At 45.7% G+C, this 16066-nt stretch overlaps 1 protein-coding gene across 1 annotated transcript in view; it reads left to right on the top strand.

Annotated features, from left to right (window-relative positions):
* Positions 1 to 15547, top strand: part of LOC149369543 (uncharacterized) — an 88384-nt gene extending 72837 nt beyond the window's left edge. The window contains exons 7-10 of the mRNA XM_089575893.1: positions 4500 to 4644; positions 6322 to 6591; positions 14538 to 14672; positions 15495 to 15547. Coding sequence (XP_089432019.1) covers positions 4500 to 4644; positions 6322 to 6591; positions 14538 to 14672; positions 15495 to 15547 — 603 coding nt within the window. The remainder of the gene's footprint in view (positions 1 to 4499; positions 4645 to 6321; positions 6592 to 14537; positions 14673 to 15494) is intronic.
* Positions 15548 to 16066: the final 519 nt, after the last annotated feature.

Below are 16066 nucleotides of genomic sequence, written 5' to 3'. Positions count from 1 at the left end.
AGTGGAAAAATATACATTGAACGTTGTAACTAGATTTTCAATGGAGATCCCCAAGATTTCTATGTCAGGCATAGTAAAACGATTTGCTACGGGTTTAATAAGAAAGTTAATGATCTGCCACGTGACTTTCGTACTGTGGGCATTTTTCAAAATTAATTGGGAGTAATACTCTTTCTTGCGGGACCTTATGGCAGCAGTAACTAAGTTTCTTGCTCTCCGAAACTTTACTAAGTATTATGAATTACCTCGCTTTTGTTTACATTTGGTATGCCAGTGATCTTTTTCCTTAATAAGTTTCATAATAGCTTGTGTCATCCAGGGACAGATAGGCGTACTATAGTATCTTTTGATTTGAGGTGTAGAAGATTGCAAAACTGCCGTGGTTAGCCTGTCGTTAAATTCTTGGTATACGTCGTTAACATGAGCTGAGTTGATCAAGCTAAAATCTACCGCTTGAAGACATTCCCTTAACTGAATAACATCGATTCTGCAGTGGGGGTCAGATGTTTTACCCGGAGCCGCTTGTTCGAGAGGAAAAAATATCGGAACAGGATAATGATCTGTAAGGTATGTTTTATATATGGAGCTCAAACTAGATGATGTGTCGAAATTACAGAGTATATGATCCAATGACGTCGAAGAAATAGGAGTCACACGTGTAGGGCCTACAACTACATTACTGAAGCCATATGAGTGTAATAAGTTAGTATATACCACACTGTTATCACTTAAAGAATCAATATTTAAATCACCACAGATTAATACTTTGACTCTTAGATTAGATAAGTTCGTGAGCAGCGATTCAAAATGGTCAAGGAAGAGTGATAGAGAGCTATTTGGAGCACGATATACGACAGCAATTGTAAGGTTCATACACTGAACAACCAAAAAATCAAAACCAGCAGAATATGAATTGGTCAACCCAGGAAGAAGGGAGGAATGCAACGATGTTTTTATGCATAGGCCAACTCCACCGCCTCTCGTAGAAGTTTTTCTACTACAGGAAAAAAAATTGAACCCTTGGATATTGTGGAATTACCCTTCATGTAGCCAAGTTTCTGAAACGGCTATGAAGTCAAACGTAAATGAGTGCTCAGCCATTAGACAGCAGACATTATCTATGTTCTTATTCAAGCTTCGAACATTGCAATGAAGCAGAGAGGCACATGCATTTTTTTCATAAATTGGTTTGCTAGCTGCACACTGTCCATGATTTACTGTCGATTTTGGTTTAACAGATCAGAGCTAAGTCGGCCTCGGAACGGATCTGAATCACGTTCGAGTTCTCGGCCTTCCTAGCAAGGATCTTTCCATTAGCTACCCAGGTGAACTTCCAGCCCTTTTCTCGATTTCGTGCAATTGCTTTTCCAAGCAAAACCTTATACTCAGGACAGAGGTGCTCATTAATATAGACTGTGTCTGTGCCTTCGTAGCCAAAGTCCACCGGAGACAAACTGATCTTTTTCACTGCATGTAGTATTCTGCTACGCACGGAGCGAGATGTGAGCCTCACGATCACGTTTGGTTTTTTCTTGTCCTTTCCGGGTACGCGATGAATCACATCAATATCAGAGCTGGATATTGGAACACCGCGCGTTTCACCAAACTGTATTAAGGCGTCAGCAAGATTTTCGTCAGTCCTGAGGGAGTGGGACCAGTTCAGTAGTGCCCATTCCATTTGGAGTGGGCACTGCTGAACGGCATGAGGCTTTTTTTAGAACGGGGGTTGTACACCCAACACACATGGTCTTTTTTAGAGAAATCAAACAGAATGTCCAGGAACTGGATTTTACCCTCTTGAGGAAGTTCCCAAGTAAAGGTAAGGCCTTGAGAACTGTCTCTAAAAATGTTATGAACATCAGCAACAGCATCGTCAAAGATAAAAGGAGAGGTCCCTTCAAAAAGAATAAAATAATCATCAACAAAGAGGAAAACCCGTCTAACAGTTGTCCCGTTCAACTGAGCACTAATGCGCTTGTCAATAAATTATAAAAAGATGCCGGTTAAAATAGGGCAATAGACGAGCCAATGCATATTCCATCTCTTTGCAAATAAAACTTCTGGTTAAAATCAATGACAGTAGAGTGAAGATAAAATTCTAGCAACGATATGAAGTGCTCACTGGTTATGCCGCAGGCGTTTTGAAAATCTACTTCATCAGACTCGTTTAACTTCTCACGAATAGCTGTAAAGAGGCCATCGTGAGGAACAGAGTAATAAAGGTTTTCTACATCTATTGATAAAGCACACGATGCCTTGTCCAACCCTGCTTTCATTTCAGTCAAAACGGAGTCAGAATTTCGGATAAGGAAAGGGTCATCCACACAAAGATGCTTCAAAGAGCGTTGTAGGAAACGTGAGATATGGGATTGCCATGTTCCTCTTTCCGATACAATCACTCGAGAGGGACAGTCAGGTTTATGGGTGTTTCAACGAGAGAGCTAGCGAGCACAGAAGAACAATTAAAAACAATGACAGGGGCAACCCCTGCCGGAACACTGCAGGGAATGCAGAGATTACGGACCGATGCTGGAACAGGTAACGTTTATCGGCAGAGGCAGGGAGCGATTTGAAAGAGAGATTATAGAAGCATATCATATACAGAAAGCTGGGTCCTCGTGCATTAGCACTTCCTCGATTAAACTCTGCCTCCAGGAGCTGCGTTTCTTAGACGGCCACGTGTAGTTCTAGATTCTGTTTTTTTTTTCGTTCTGGTAGCTTTTTCTTTTCTGCCGATGGTGTTTCGAAATGTGAATTAAAACCATGAATATGTGTTTTTTTATGCTTCCGGTTCGTGGTTCATATGTCTTGCCTTATAAAAGAGGGTGTTTCCGCAATAAACTCAGTTGGTAGTAGGCGCTCTTTGTGTCATCCCCTATTTTTCCTGTGTGTGTCTTTCGCATCATTCTGAACTTCAATCATGAACCCACTAGCCCCAAAGCAAGTTCTTCTTCAGCAGTCTTTCTGCATAGCTGCGCATCTTCAGCAATGAATGCTCCTTTCGCCACACTGCTACGTGCCACATGGTGGAGCCGCTGAACACCTAAAACGTCTCCGCCAAAAGAAACAAGAAAATTACAGAGAAAATTTTGCTGCACAGGTGGTCTGGTCAGTTGCTGTGCGTGCTTTCGTGGACATGTCAAAGCCGCTATATCATTACTTCGCGACTGCTACAACGTAACACAGTTGATAACCAGAACTGAGCGCCATCGAGAATGCACCTTGTGACCAATGACTGGCCGCGAAGGAGAATGCTCATTTACATACTAAGGCAAGCACAGACGCAAGCGGACATATTTGAACTATTTTTAAATTGAAATTGTGTGTTCTTCCCACTTCACTCGGAAGAAGGAGTCGTAATTTTCTTTCCCGTACCACTCTCTTGGACTATTCGAAAGCAGCTAGCAGGCTTGCTTTTCTCCGCATCTACACAATATAAATGAGCTTTGGTTGTCTATATAAACTTTCAGTGAAATGTCCTGCAAAAATACGGACTTCTTTTAACGTATATTTTCTGAGAGCTACACCGAAGCAAGAAAAATAGATAACCATGCCCTGCTTGCTTTTATCGAATTTGAAGTACATAGTAGAATCTAGTGGAAAAGCTGGGATACCGAAATCATGGCAGTAGGGTTCGGGTTATGCGAGTTTAACGTTCCAAAGTGACTGAGGCTATGATGGAAGCCGTAGTGAAGGGCTCCGGAAATTTCGAGCACCTGGGGTTCTTTAACGTACATTGATATCGCCAGTACACGGACCTCTAGCATTTTGCCGCCATTGAAATGCGAGTGCTGCAGCCAGGATTTAACCTGTGCTTTTTTATTTAATGCGAAAACATTATGTGAAAACAAAATAAAACCCGGTGTCGGCTATGGCTAGCAGCAGTGATCCCTCAAATGCAGATGATGGCACCGTGGCATAAAATAAAAATGAAATTTCTTCCAAAGGAGAACTTAGCCCAGCTCTTTCAGAATGAGCACGCAACCCATAGGTCGCAAAACCACGTTGGTTGTTGGCAAACAAATGTGAACGTAGTATATGCCTTGGGTTACTGGTTTATTGGTTCATTGGGGGAGGCCGCAGTGAAGGGCTCCGGAAATTTCGACTACATATGGTTCTTTAACGCGCACTGACATCGCACTGTACACTGAACTCTAGAATTTTGCCTCCGTCGAAATTCGACCGCCGCCGCCGGGATCGAACCCGCGTTTTCGGGTCAGCAGCCGAGTACCATAACCACTTCGCCACCGCGGCGGGACAATGATTTGCCTTGGGACCGTACGTTAAAGAGTAGATGTGTCGTTAGAAAGGAAGTGAAAAAAAATGAAAAACTAAATAGCATATAGAAAACAAAAATAAAAGCAATTATTCTGTATAAAAAGCATGTAAGTAGTAAGAAGTGCCCTCTGTAATTTCTGCTTTCAGGGAAAACTTTTTGTGCCAGACAAATTTGATCACTGTTCTGCAAGAATTTCATTCCACCTATAAAATATTTCTAGGTGCTGGATGTGGTGTCTGCTCAGAAGTTAGGCCCGCATAAAACCGGGGAGATTTGCTACCGCACCGCATCGATGGTGAAAAGCTACTACAAGAGGCCTAAAGAGAATGCCACCCTTATCGACAAAGAAGGCTGGCGCAAGTCAGGTACGTTACAGTTACTGGCAAATGGCCGCCTGCTATATTTCTAAAACTCAGTGCAATGGTGTCAGACACAATGCAAGAGCTACTAGTCGAGCCTGGTATGCCACCAATGATTATTATTTCTACTCTTACCGTAGAACAGGCGCATTTGATACGCATCTGTACACTGCCTATTTGTTGCAAGTGAAGTAAGGAAGAAAAAAAAAGCGTACGGGCCTGCCCACTGGCTCCAGCTGAGCCACAATCACTGCCACGTGTAAGCAGAGGAGAGTCGAAAAAAGTCAGAGGAAAGATTCGGCGCGTCCGCTGAAGCGACGACGCTGACTATAGCAAAACATACTGCAGGGGCAAGAAGCCCTCGCCGCAAATGGCAACAGCTTTCTATATCACATCTCCCAAGGGCTGAGCCAAGCCACCCTCCCTCCATACACTGCCTACACAGTCGAAGAAAAATGCACCTTCAGGAAGCCGTCACTGCCCGTGCCCCAAAATCACCACCGGGTGTAATTAGGGCTGCGACCTACGCACGAGCAAGTGGCTTGGTACAAGTAGTGTTATTTGTTACAGTGACGGCGCATAATCTTTAACGAGAGTGGTTAAAGTCCATAGAATGCGTCTAAATAGTTTGCAGGTCAATCCATGATAGCCCAGATTACCCTACTGTATTAAATACAGTTTAGTCTTCCTTTCAGGAGCGCACCTTCTGCTTGCCTACTTAGAGTGGAGCTTCAGCTTCTCTCTTCTTTCTTTCTCTCTGTTCTCTCTGTTCTTCCTCTTCTTCTCTTCTCTGTGTTCTTTTGCGCTAAAATTTGCATTGTGCTAATAGATGAGATCCCTTCGTTATGCAGATCAGCTTAGACCTGTGCAAGTGATGTGCACCCACTGTGACGCAACAGAGCTGTGCCTCTGAAGCTTGGGTGGACGGATGAGCGGACGAGCAAGATTGAGCGCAAATGGAGCAATCGGAGAACGGGAGACTGCACTCATGAGATACGAAATTTAGCAGAGTATATTTTTTATGCAATTAAAGCTCTATAGGCAGGCGTGTGCAACTGGCGGCGTTACCTAAACTGCCAGGGCCGCCGCGGTGGCTCAGTGGTTATGATGCTCGGCCTGCTGACCCAAAAGTCGCGGGTTCGATCCCAGCCGCGGCGGCTGGAATTTCTTTGGAGGAGAAATTCTAGAGGCCCGTGTACTGTGCGATGTCAGTGCACGTTAAAGAACCCCAGGTGGTCGAAATTTCCGGAGCCCTTCACTACGGCGTCTCTCATAGCCTCAGTCACTTTGGGACGTTAAACCCCATATACTAACTAAACTTACTAAACTGCCAGGAAAGCATGACACCTTTCGGCGTGTGTTCCATTGCCTCTCGCAGTGCTTCCGAACGTATTATTGTAGCAATGTAATACTCTATGCTCACAGTAGCAAGATCTACTGCCTTTTTAAGGCGAAGAAGTATGCAGAGGGAGAAGGCACAGGTGGACGGAGTCGTTATGAGCAGCAGTGTGACGGTGGGTAGTCCGCTCAGCTAAACAGACACCACCGAGATACGGGATTACGAGCTATTCATACTACTCCTTCGCCACTGCCCCTGTCTTGTGCGCCTACGTTTCATGCTAGTTCATCATAAAGGAAAGAGACCAAAGAAAAGTCTACAAAACACCAGTATGTCTTTTGCAGGTGATTGTGGCTACTACGACGAGGAGGGGCGCTTCTACATTGTCGACCGGCTGAAGCAGTTGATAAAGTGCATGGGTAACCAGGTGGTTCCAGCAGAACTGGAGGAGCTGCTGCTTCGCGAACACAAGGCAGAGATCGCCGAGGTATGCGTGGTCGGTCTGCCGCACAGCGAGCTGGGGGAGGTGCCCGTGGCAGCAGTCCTGCTCACGGAAGAAGGCAGCCGGTGCGACTGTCAACAGCTGGCCATGAGCATCAAGGACACCGTGAAACGTGAGAGCGATATAAGATCATCTAGCTTCGCCAAAGCGAACACGGCTTGTAGCTTGGGAAGAGGGCCGAAAATGTGGAGACGTCTGCCTTTGAGACTTGTGATTTCAAATTAGCTTTCTGTCGTTCTGTTCGTCGTCTGTTCAAAGTTGCTTTCGCACCTAGAAATCACACCAGCATGCCTCAATAGATGCAACAGTGCGCGTGGTCACCGGTGCTCCCCGACCCGCGCCCATAGGACCTGTACGCTCAGCGATACCGATGGAGGCATACGCGCTACCCAGGTGTCTTTTTCTTCTACTTTTGAAACAGTTACCCTCCAGCCTTGAACTAATTACACTATTAAGCTCTCATTGACAAACTCCACATAATAATTAGAAATCTTTCGTACAGTGCATAGAACTGCCCATTTCTCTTAAAATTGTCTGCTCCCTTTTCCAGCCGCTGTTCCAGACGCCTAGAACCGTTTTTCCCGCTCAAAGATGGGCAGAAGGAGGTCAGGTGATCAACACTTGACATAAACAGTAACAGACAACGTTGACACATTTCGAACCGAGACAAATGCCTACTCTGCCATCCTCATTCAGGCTTTTCTTGACGACGTGTTAGAGCGTTCTGAGTGTTTAGAAACTGTGCCTGAAGAGCCCGTTCCGCCGTTGTGACACTTGGGGATTTGAACACAAAAGAAACAACACTTGGAAGTGTTGCAAAACTGCGAGCATCTCTGTTAGAAGTATTTCACTTTGCTCGCGGAGCTCGCAAAAAGGAGATTCAGCTAGGCAAAGCTCAGCCAAGTGTTCTTGCTTTTCAGTTGCTTTGCGAAAAGTAATTTTAAGTTGGAAACGTTAACTGTGCTGCAGGAGCTAAGACAGCGTACGTGAGGTCGAGTTATGTGCCGGAGTTATTGGTAACTTGGTGTTTTTGGAGTACATTTTATCCAAGTGAAAGCATGCAATTGTGACTAAGTTTCGTCATCTACATCTACAACTTCCATAGGAGTCGCTTCTGGGTACGTGCGAAGTTCATTCAACAAATATAATTTTTGTGATCTATGACAGACGCATGTTCCCTGCGCATCATCGCTTGAACTGACTATCGCTTTCCATACTTGTTCACAGGAATCAAATTCTTCGTATTGAATCATTTCTATGAATGCCACCCTCCTGGATTTACCGAAAAGCGTGTTTCCGTGTGTTCTGAGTAACTGTAATTAGTAAATAATGCGTGCTAAGTCATTCGCAGGTATATTAAGTAATCCGTGGCATTTGTTACCGTCCATTTACATCCGCAACTTTCCTAAGGATCGCCACAGCACAAGTGACAATGACCATACCATAGCATACCAGTAGCATAGCCGTGTTCGTGAGAGCTTATGTCCGATACTCCCGAATAATTCCTTGATGAAAAACTTCTCTCGCGTTTCAGAGGATCTTCCTCCGCTTAGAAACTATTGCAACTGCAGGGAGATTCTTGGAATCATTGTCGACGTCCAAAGCTTCAGTATAATTACTTAGAGGCTGAGTAATCACTCATTTGCCCGTGATAGCTTCAGAAGAGCCATGTTTCTCAATAATACAAGTTCTTCTAGTTCAGTAGTGTTATCAAAACGTTTTCAACACCAACTTAATAGATCTTCACTTCTTCTCCCTAGAAATTTAAGAAGGCTGTTTCAACCCCTAAATCCAGCGATATAGTCCTCCTATGCGCACCCGTCGAAAGCTGTTAAAGCATTTAGCAACTTCGCCAGTAGCTCACTTCAAGTCTACGGGACGTATTCCTGCGGCCCAGCATGGCTTTGAAAAATTATATTTCTGTGAAACGACCATGTCTCCAAAACGCAAACGAGCACCGCATTTTAGGTCGTTCAACAGCCGCGGGTTGCATTTATTAGACTTCTCGAAGGCGTTCGACCATTTCCTCACTAGCTCTTAATTCACGATTTCAACAAAAAAGTACTGAAAACAGTGTTCCGAAGTCAATAGAATGATTTTTAATAATTGCTCACAATTTGTTGTAGGTACGGACTCTTAATTGACCAATTTGATATATTTTATTGGCGGGAGGGAACTGATTATTTCCCGTTACGCATCTTGAGGTCGGAGACATATCTTTCAAGCATTTTAACCCACTGAGGCCGAGTGCTAGGGCTGAGGAACACTTGCAGCGCTTTGCGTAATGACCCTAATTTCCCCCTTGGTGAGCTACAATCTTTCATGCTGCAAGGACCTATTACACAGCTTTTGTTTCTAATCTATTAAAATGAGGCTTTCTTTAATGCGAATCCTAATGTTCGTCGCTTGAAGCACGAACAATTCCGTGGAAAAATTGACGCCGCGCTGGCCTATTCCAGACGGTAATCATATACGAGACCCGACGGTGTGCCATATACTGCACTGGCAAACCATGGACAAGAAGCTAGGCGTGTCCTTTTGGAGTATTACAACAAATCATGTAATGTGGACACAATTCTAGACGAGTGGAAGTCCAGTCGTCTAGTACAGCTCCTGAAGCGAGGGAAATCGCCTCATCATACCGTCAAATTGTGCTGGCTAGTTGCGTTGGCAAAAATACTGCAAAGGATGGTAGTTACAACTGTTGAGTGGTAGACGAAATGCTACCGCGTATATCCGGATATAATGTCCGGGTCTCGACGTGGACGCTCTTCAGTTGACAACGTGGTCAACTTGTCATCCATCCAGCGCCAAAGCATTTCAAGCACTTGACCGGGGTATTGTTCCTGGATATAAAGAGCGCAAAACACAATGTAACCCCCCAGACAATTTTGGACGCTTTGGAAGGTGCCGAGCATGGTGGTCGCATATTCTGATGTATACGCAGTTATTTATCCAAAAGATCTCTCTTTGTGCAGACTAATAATGGCCCAACATCTTCTCATTTCACTTCGCATGGAGTCCCGTTGGGTGGAGTGCTCAGCCCAGTGCTGCTCACCCTTACACTTGTCGGGCTTGTCGATATACTACCACAGTCAGCGCAACTATCAATCTATGCGGGCGACATGTGTATATGGGCAGCCGGAGTTACGTGCCCATAAGTTCGAGCGATACTTCAAGAGGCGCCAAGTATTGTTGCCTAGGATATTGTTGCCTCGATACTCATCACCGAGGAGCATGCAATCCCTACCTACCTAACAGTTGACGCACTGAAAGCACATTTCCGACACATACCCCGTGTTCCCTCTCATCATCTTCCCAGTTTTCCTATTACCAGGGCGCGCATCGTTTACAGATATCATTGATGCACATCGCACCATTCTATCGCCCAAGTTTACAGCCGCCTCTAGACCATCTGGCCACTTCGGAGACTGCACAATTCTCTTGTGCTTCTTTCAATACCTGGCATCAGAAAGAAGATCGACTTATCGTTGATAGAGCTAAAACAAGTCCGTCTTGAATATTTCCATGAGCACCATGCAAGCCGGGTGCACGTCTACGCCGACGGCTCAGTGAACCCTACCAGTTCTTCTGGCTCCGTGGTCATCCCCGCACACACTACAGAAATTAGAGTTAGTATAGCTGACCACACTTCTTCGACGGGTGCAGAACTCACCGCTCTTCATATCGCCATTGAACACATCAATCACCAGCGCCCTCAGCGGCGGTCTGTTTTCAACGATTCCAAAGCTGCCCTCCAAAGCTTACAAGTTTCTTTGCGCCCTGCAGCCCATGAACAACTGGTCGCGGAAATTCGACAACATCATTCTACCATCTACAAAAGACATGACATTATCTACCAATTGCTACCGGGTCACAGTGGCATACCAGGCAATCACCGTGCGGACGAGGTCGCGCGAACTGCTCGCCACGTTGGCGATTTTGTTTCTATCCCCATTTCGAGATAAGACGCAGCGGGCGGGCTTCGCGCACTTGCGCAGGACACCACGCTTGCCGCGTAGAATTGCGGCCAATTTTCCAATGCTCGTTTAAAATCCTTGGACCCAGATCTCAAGCTCCGGCTTCCATCCGGCCTACCACGGCGCGAAGAAAGACCGCTGTGTCGCCACTGGTTTGGTGTAACTTTCATCAACCATTACTCTTTCTTAATCGCTATGGCTGATAGCCCTGCATGTGCCATTTGCGGGTATGACGAGACTATAGCCCACATTCTTGTGACTGCCCTGCCTACATCGCCGAAAGTCAGCCTCTCAGCCAGGCTCTGGAGTGTCTAGATCCACGCCCACTGACGAAAATGAAGATTCTCGGCTATTGACCGCGGCGATCGTCGGCGATGAAGACCTCCAAGGCATTGCTCCGCTTCTTGCGAACTTCTGGCCTGCATGATAGGCAGTGACTTTAACGAATGGTGAATTTTCATAGTGCCTTTGATTTTCTGCTCTTTTTCTCTTTCTTTTTTTATCCCATCACCCTTTTCTCCCCGTGTAAGGGTAGCAAACTGATTTATTCTTCCAGCTAACCTCCCTAACTTTGCTCTTCTACCTCCTCCTGCTCATCCTTGATTTCTCCATAATAGTTTTCGAACTCGCCATTCTTTGCCAACGCAGGTCCTAAATCGTCCTTTGCAATTTATTCAGTATGTCCCATAACTTACCAATGTCATCAGAAAATCAAACATAACTGCTATTTTCGTCACTAGGCTTAAGATACAACTTTTCAAAATTTAGCTTTCTTAAAATCACCAGTAAACATGCTCAGAGAGATTGAGGAAAGAACCTGCCTCTCGGTCTGACAGCCTTCGTCACAATTTTGTCAGCCCTACCAGCACGGTTGCCTGCGGGTAGTAAGCAGTAGTTTTGAGATGAGCCGTGCTGCTGAGCTGTAAAATTTCGGCCATCATATGCTAAGTAACGGCCGTTCATTTCTCGAGAATGGCTCAGGTCAGGGAGCCGTGCCGAAGTAGAATTTCGTTCGTGAAGAAATCTGCAACCTCCGACGTTATCCCAAGAGGTAAGGCCTTACTCTCGGCGTACCCAGTCAGACAGTCAGTGGCAATGACTGTGCAAGGGGCAAGGGCCGAAAAGATTCGTGCCGACCTGATCAAACGGGCCACGCGGTGGTGCAATAGGTTGGAAGAGTCCCTGAGGCTTGGAGGCCGGGGCTTTACTGCGCTCACACTGCCGACCCCTCAGGACATAGCGCTTAACAACAGTGGCAGGTAGAACAGCCGGCCTCTTCTGGGAAACCTGCGAGAGTATTCCAAGTGGCCAGAAGTTGGTTCATCCTGGCACACCGAGAGGATGTCTTCTCGAAGAGCTGTGGAGATGATGAGAAGGTAAGCTCGCGAACTGGGACCACGATTCTTATACAGCACGCCTAGTTTGAGGGGAACGGCGAAAGGTGTCGATAAAAACATTTAGGTATAGAGTCACGTTGACCTTCTATAAATCGATGAAGGGTCACAAGCTGGGATCGGCGCGCTGCTGGGTTGACAAATCAGAAGAATGGGTGGCCTCGAGGAAACTACAATCATCTTCCGTGTCAGGGGTAGATTGTTCGACAGATGCACGAGTTCCCCACTCCTCCCCTCCACGAGATTTTTCACAGAGTTGGTGACAACAGATAGACGCGGCAGCTTCACAGCACGGTACTAGATCGGATAGCTTGGCAGCACATCCTTCAGGAGAGAGCCGTCGAACTTCGGCGTTCAGGTCAAGAGCCACGAGCGAACACCTTTGAGCCTGAGCTCCGCCTCGCAATATATATCCCACCAAAGGTGATTGAGAAGCGGCCAACAGGCGCTTTTTCGCATTAAATTCGTCCCTATAAAACCACGCGGCGTCTAGAAGGTATCGCTTTAGTTCTCAATCACCGGAAGTGCCGCCAAGGCGGTGCAGTCGTTTCTGATTCTGACGGCTGATGCCAAGATCTCGCGAGGAAATCCGGAGGTCGAAGGTTCCTGGCATCCTTCAGCTGCGACTTACTTTGTCGTACACTTGCAGTTTCGGGACATTAAATAGGCTAGTACAGACTATTACCACACTAGATCATGCTTAAGATTATTAAACAGATTCACAACAGCGCTACGGAACGAGGACAGAAGGAACACGAAAAACACAGGACGGGTGCTCGTGTTCCTTTTGTCCTTGTTCCGTAGCGCTGTTGTGAATCTGTTTATTAAGCATGAACCAACTAGCCCCCACCAGAATCCTCTTAAGATTATATTGGTCTACAGTGCCAAGGAGGCCATCTATTCCTAAAGAACGGTCCCTTTCAGGACCCCATGCATTGCGACTCCCCTCGGCAGTGGTCCTGTATAACCACGGGTCCCCTCACGTCATTTGGAAATGTACAGGAAAGATGTCGGTCATTCAGTGACGCATGCATCGCTACTATTCTCACGATCTGCATCCCACGTTTTAGGTTAGGTGGCAGCACGTAAGGCCGGGATTTAAACTTGCATTTAGACAGTTGTTAAGAGCAGTGTGAGCTGTTGTAGCTCACACTGCTCACATTGCGGGTGCTACCCGTTGTTTTCGAATGTCACTTTTCTCGGTAGAGGCAAGGGTAAGGTTGAGCGGGAAATCCTCCAAGCATTTCACATTAGCAATCATGGAGATAACTGTGTTAGCACGGCTTCTATCACGTTGATGCAGAAAGAATTAGGTTACTTGTCCCGTTGACACTGCAGCTTGACTATCTTACGAGCTCGCTGTTGTTTTTTGTGCTGGGTTTGCGGTACCGTTGAGCTGCGCATGCTCTGTTGCGTTTTCTCGGAGACTGGCTGTTTTTCAATAAAGCACAGTTGATAGTCCAGTCGTTGTGTGTGCCTCGTCTCTCCTTTGTCCCCGTCTTTTTATTTATTTATTTACAGAATACCTGCGTCGCCTCGAAGGCATTACCGCAGGGGAGACAGTTTCAAAACAACGCATTCATTTTCACACAAAAAGCAACAAGAACATTAAGCGAAGTTAACATCAAAGTAAAACAAAACAATAAGTAAACATTATTAAAGGTAACAAAAATCTTGAACAATAGTAGGAAAGGCTTAGATTGTCAGGAATACAGTCGACAGTAAAAATCGCGATTATCAAAGACTGAAACACACTCTTCCGGCAGCAAGTTCCAGTCTTTCACAGTTTGTGGAAAGAATGATTTAGAAAAACTGTTTGTGTTAGTATTGTATTCGCGCACCTTCTTGGAGTGGTCGTGCCGAGTCGAGACGTAAGTTGGTTCCAAAAGGTAGTTACGGCTATCAATTCCTGTTTGATTATAGAAGATGCGGTGGAAGAATTTAAGTCTCAAATTTTTTCTTCTGTTGTTTAACGGTTCCCAGCCCAGCAGTGATTTTATCTCAGTGATACTTTGGAAGGGGTTATAATTATAATTATTTTGGCTGGTTTTCTTGAGTATAATGTACGAACTAACCCAGATTTCAAATTTTCAGCTTTGTCTTTTCTCTGAGTGCGTCAAGTTTGTTGAGCTTTGCAGAAAAATTTATTTTAACTCTTTAGTTTGGCACGTTGGGAAGGCTATTTTAAGGGCATATGCACTATACCACAACTTGCCTACTCTTCGCTCTGCAAGAAATGACGAAGCCCTTGTTTGCTTCATACTACTGCCCTACCGCGAAACATATTCGTGCGAAACGCGTTCTTTCCAATTTTCTCCGTTTCTATTGCATCGGTTATTTTATGTCTCAGCACTGGCGCTGGCAGGTGTAGAGTCGGTTTTTATTTGCTATCGAATGCAGTGTTTCTCCTGGAGCTTCGGCGACTTTTATTATTTTAATGGTTTTTGTGGTCCCGGAAGCATTAACTGCAAGTTTTTTTTTTGTTTTCGCGATTTCTTAGTGACTAGTGCTCACATAAATCGGCTATTGCTATTGACCCTCCTTGCTGACTGAAGTGCCCTTGACGTCTGGAATAGTGAATAAGTGGCGGTAATGAAGAACGGTCCACTAGCAACTACAGTTTAGGCCACAAGCTGCTAACACCATGAAATTTAGACATCGATTTCTTCTCTCTGTTGCCGCAGGTAACCTCGCCGCGCATAAGCACCTCCACGGTGGCGTCTTCTTTATGGACGCCTTGCCAAAGACGGAGACGGCCAAAGTTAACCGACCAGCGCTCGCCCGCATCCTCGTGGGTGCCCAAGATACACTAATAGGAAGTAAACAAAACCGCCCACCAGGCAGTCGCTCTACCAACTGAGCTAATCGGGGACAACTAGTGTATGGTTGAGCGAGTGCCAATGGATTAACCAGAAGCGGAAACTGTGTTGGCCCTGTCTTTAGGAGAATCCGTAAGATAGAGCAGGTTACTAATAAGAGATCAATTGCTCATTAGCCACACCCAAGCGCAGCCATACGGCTACAAAGGAATGCTAGCCATCCCAGTCAGCCTAATTAGTAGAGTGATTGCCCCTGTCCGCCGGTGGACCCAGGTTCGATCGCCCGACCAGAATGAATTTCCCTTCTACTTGAAGGTTTCCGTAGAAGCTGAATAGCGCTATTTTGTAGCCGTGTGGCTGTGCTTTGGAGGAGTGATAATGTGTAATTACTACATCACTAAAAATGTGAAAGGTCCCAGATTCGATCGCCGGATCAGAGTGAATTTTACTTGCACTACAAAATTTCCGTAGCAGCTGAATAGATTTCTTTTGTAGCCGTGTGGCTGTGCTTGGGAGGAATGACAATGTGTAATTACTACGTCACTAAAAATGCGAAAGGTATTACCCATAGAAGAAGAGAGAGTAAACATATGCTTGAAAATATTTTTATATTATTCACTTCTAAAAAGGAAATAAGGCGTCTAAGTCTGTGATCCGAACATTTCAGGATTTACGTCTTTCCCAAGTTGTACACACGCGGAATATTTCACAAAACGTATATAGATATTCTCATGTAGTGGTGAGGGCAATCCAGCAGCCAGGAAGACAGTAAAAAGGGCTTTTAAAAAAACTCTTTATTTTGGGTGACTCGTGCCCACACAGGACCTGATGACTCGGCTCTGGCGCTAGAAGCAAGCGTGACCAGCGGTCGTTGAACTCAGTGCTGCCGTACTCGACCGAGCTCAATTTAAGGCTAACAGGGAACTTTCGAGTTATGGCACACAAAGTAACCACGACAGCCTCGAGCAGCGCAGGAATCGGCGCGCACCATTCGCCATAAATCTGGGCGTGTCTGGTAGCACAAGCAGAATAGTAGAGCCAGGTGCCCGTGCTTGAGCATAAACAAGTAAATTTTAGAAATCTTTGAGCCAATATATTTTATGTCAATGTGTCTTAATTATGTCTGGTTGGTTGGTTGGTTTATAGGGTTTAACGTCCCAAAGCGACTAAGGCTATGAGAGACGCCGTAGTGGAGGGCTCCGGAAATTTCGACCACCTGGGGTTCTTTAACGTGCACTGACATCGCACAGTACACGGGCCTCGAATTTCTCCTCCAAAGAAATTCAGCCGCCGCGACCGGTATCGAACCCGCGTCTTTCGGGCCAGCAGCCGAGCACCATAGCCACTGAGCCACCGCGGCGCTTTTTTGTTTCTTGAAAGGCAACTGTGCATAT

The sequence above is a fragment of the Amblyomma mixtum genome, chromosome 1, assembly GCF_055824585.1.
Source record: "Amblyomma mixtum isolate Tamu chromosome 1, ASM5582458v1, whole genome shotgun sequence".
NCBI classification, from domain to species: domain Eukaryota; kingdom Metazoa; phylum Arthropoda; class Arachnida; order Ixodida; family Ixodidae; genus Amblyomma; species Amblyomma mixtum.
This window is presented reverse-complemented; position numbering and strand designations above follow the sequence as displayed.